The following is a 2,500-nucleotide window of genomic DNA, read 5'->3' as shown; positions in this document are numbered from 1 at the left end:
CAGCAGCGGCGAGGCGAGGGCCGACGCCGCTCGGACGCCGGCCCCCTCCTCCCCTCGCGACGGCGACTTCGCGGCGGCGGAGAGCGGGCGGCCGACCCGGGACCCATTCGATGACATCATCTCGGGAAAAGTGGCCGGCCACAACGACAGTGTGAATGTAGTCCCGGAGACGGGGTCCGACCGCTCACACGCTCCGATCTCGTCCGAGGCCGATAAAAAGAGCAGGTCAGACTTAAAGAGCGCGCCCCCTGGCGCGGGCGGCCGGCGAGTTGACAAACGGGTTCTGGCGCGGATTATGAGGGAACAGTTCAACGAGTTTAAGCAGCGGCTCACGAGGAAGGCCAAGTCCCTCTCTCTCTCGGGACAGCAGGCCGATGGGTTCAAAGGCACAGCAGATACGGGCGCGGCCGCCACGAGCGCTACCAGCGGACCCTCGGCCGACGCAACGGCAGAACCGCCGTCCCGCGTCCTGGTGGGCGAAGTGGTCCCCAAGGCGGCGCGGCGGGCCGGCGAGGAGCCCAGCGGCGTCAGGTCCGGCCTGCTGCGTCAGGATGCTCACCCCATCCCCGTCACCTTCACCTCCCTGCCCGGGTTCCCGTCCGTCCCTCGCGCGCCCGGCACCGGGGTGGCATCCGTGGCCACGGGAACTGCGGCCCAAGCATCTGCTGGCCCCTCTGCCTCGCCTTCAGGGGGGAGAGGCGGCGCCCCGTCCGTCATGATCGACTCCCTCTTCGGCGGGGGCGAGCGCGGGTCGGGCATCCGCGGCGCAGGGTTCAGCCGCGTCCCGGGCGTCCCAGGGCCCAGGAGGCTCCCAGGCGTCAGAGGCACAACCACCACCAGGACTTCCTCCAGCCCTCCCGACCTCATGTCTATCCTACAGACGCGCCTGATAGGCGGCGTCCGCAGCGTCTCCAGCGGGGCTTCAGGCGGCGCCCCCACCGCAGTGACAGGCGGCGGGGGCGTGCTCATGGCGGGCGACTCCATGCTGCTTCAGTTCGACCCGTCCATCGTGGTCAACTTCCTCACGCTCGTCGCCCTCACGCAGCAGCAGCAGCGGTACGGCGTGGCACTCTGTCGCCGATGAACGGCAGTGAATAACATTCCCACACAGCTGGCGTTTTATCGAACCTTACGAAACAAATCCTTTCGGTTGCAGACGTGGCGAAGGGTCGCCGCAGGGGCAGAGGAACGCCTCGCCGGCGGGAGGGCCGACCATCGCCGTTGCCGCGCCGGCCTCGGATGGGGAGTTCGGGCCCTTCAGCGACGGCGCCGACCCGTGAGTCTGGACTTGCAGTTCAAAGCATCACTTATCAATCGATGCACATACATGCAAAAACAAATCACAAGCGAATATGTATATCCACGTGTATGGATATGTACATATAGAATAAATTTATAAACTCGCCTAAAACCAACATACATGCATGAAAACACACAAATCAATATATATATATATATATATATATATATATATATATATATATATATATATATATATATATATATATATATATATATATATATATATATATATATATATATATATATATATATATATATATATATATCCTACGCACACATCCCCCCACACACACACACACTAGATGTGTATATATATATATATATATATATATATATATATATATATATATATATATATATATATATATATATATATATATATATATTGTATATATTATTTTATATATATATATTATATTATATTATATATATATATATATATATATATATATATATATATATATATATCCACATATCCACACACACACATATGTAGTAAAGTCTACGCAGGATATCAAATGCAATTTTTAGGCCATAAAAATGGAACTTTTGTAGGCATTTCTTGCATTTTTTCATCATTAAAGAATTATTATTTGAGAGGGAAAATTCTTCCACACACATTTAAATGCAAAAATTTAAGTGTGAGTAGAGGGGTGGGATCTGAAACTTAGCATATAAATGTCTATGTGTGCGCGTTTGTTTTTACAGTCACGCATATGTAAGTGTAAATATTAAAAGTCATGGATAACGTTCATGTAAAGTTTTGCAATCTAAATATTTTTGTAATTAGGAACAATATATGAAATTCCTACAGGCCACTCAAGCAAATATCAACACAAAACTGATGAACAGAAGCAACATCGGGAATTTCATAAAAAAAAAGAAAAAAGAAAGAAAAAAAAAAATCCAGTTACACCTTTAACATTTCACTCACTTCGAGTATCTTGTAATATGCTATGCAATATTGCCTGACAATTTCAATGGAGAATGAAATAAGGAGAGAGATGGTGGGAAAGAGGGAGAGAGGTAAATATAAATCAGTTTCTAAAAGGAGAAGAAATGACAGAAAGAAGGAGGTAAAGAGAGAGGAAGAGTGGAAGAAATGACAGAAAGAAGGAGGTAAAGAGAGAGGAAGAGAGGAAGAGTGAAAGGGAGAGGGAGGGAGGAGAGATGAGAGACGGAGAGAGGTAAGCATAGA

The 2,500-nt window shown here is 48.8% G+C and overlaps 1 protein-coding gene across 3 annotated transcripts in view; it reads left to right on the top strand.

The window, feature by feature from the left end:
- Window positions 1-2,500, top strand: part of LOC113818364 (uncharacterized) — a 78,219-nt gene that overhangs the window by 53,313 nt on the left and 22,406 nt on the right. For all 3 annotated transcript variants that reach the window (XM_070126888.1, XM_070126889.1, XM_027370566.2), the window contains exons 2-3: window positions 1-1,056; window positions 1,157-1,276. The exon at window positions 1-1,056 is cut by the window's left edge and continues 127 nt beyond it. In XM_070126888.1, coding sequence (XP_069982989.1) covers window positions 1-1,056; window positions 1,157-1,276 — 1,176 coding nt within the window. The remainder of the gene's footprint in view (window positions 1,057-1,156; window positions 1,277-2,500) is intronic.

The sequence above is a fragment of the Penaeus vannamei genome, chromosome 11, assembly GCF_042767895.1.
Source record: "Penaeus vannamei isolate JL-2024 chromosome 11, ASM4276789v1, whole genome shotgun sequence".
In the NCBI taxonomy this organism is placed as follows: Eukaryota; Metazoa; Arthropoda; class Malacostraca; order Decapoda; family Penaeidae; genus Penaeus; species Penaeus vannamei.
The sequence above is the reverse complement of the archived record's forward strand: the minus strand, read 5'-3'. Positions and strand labels throughout refer to the sequence as shown.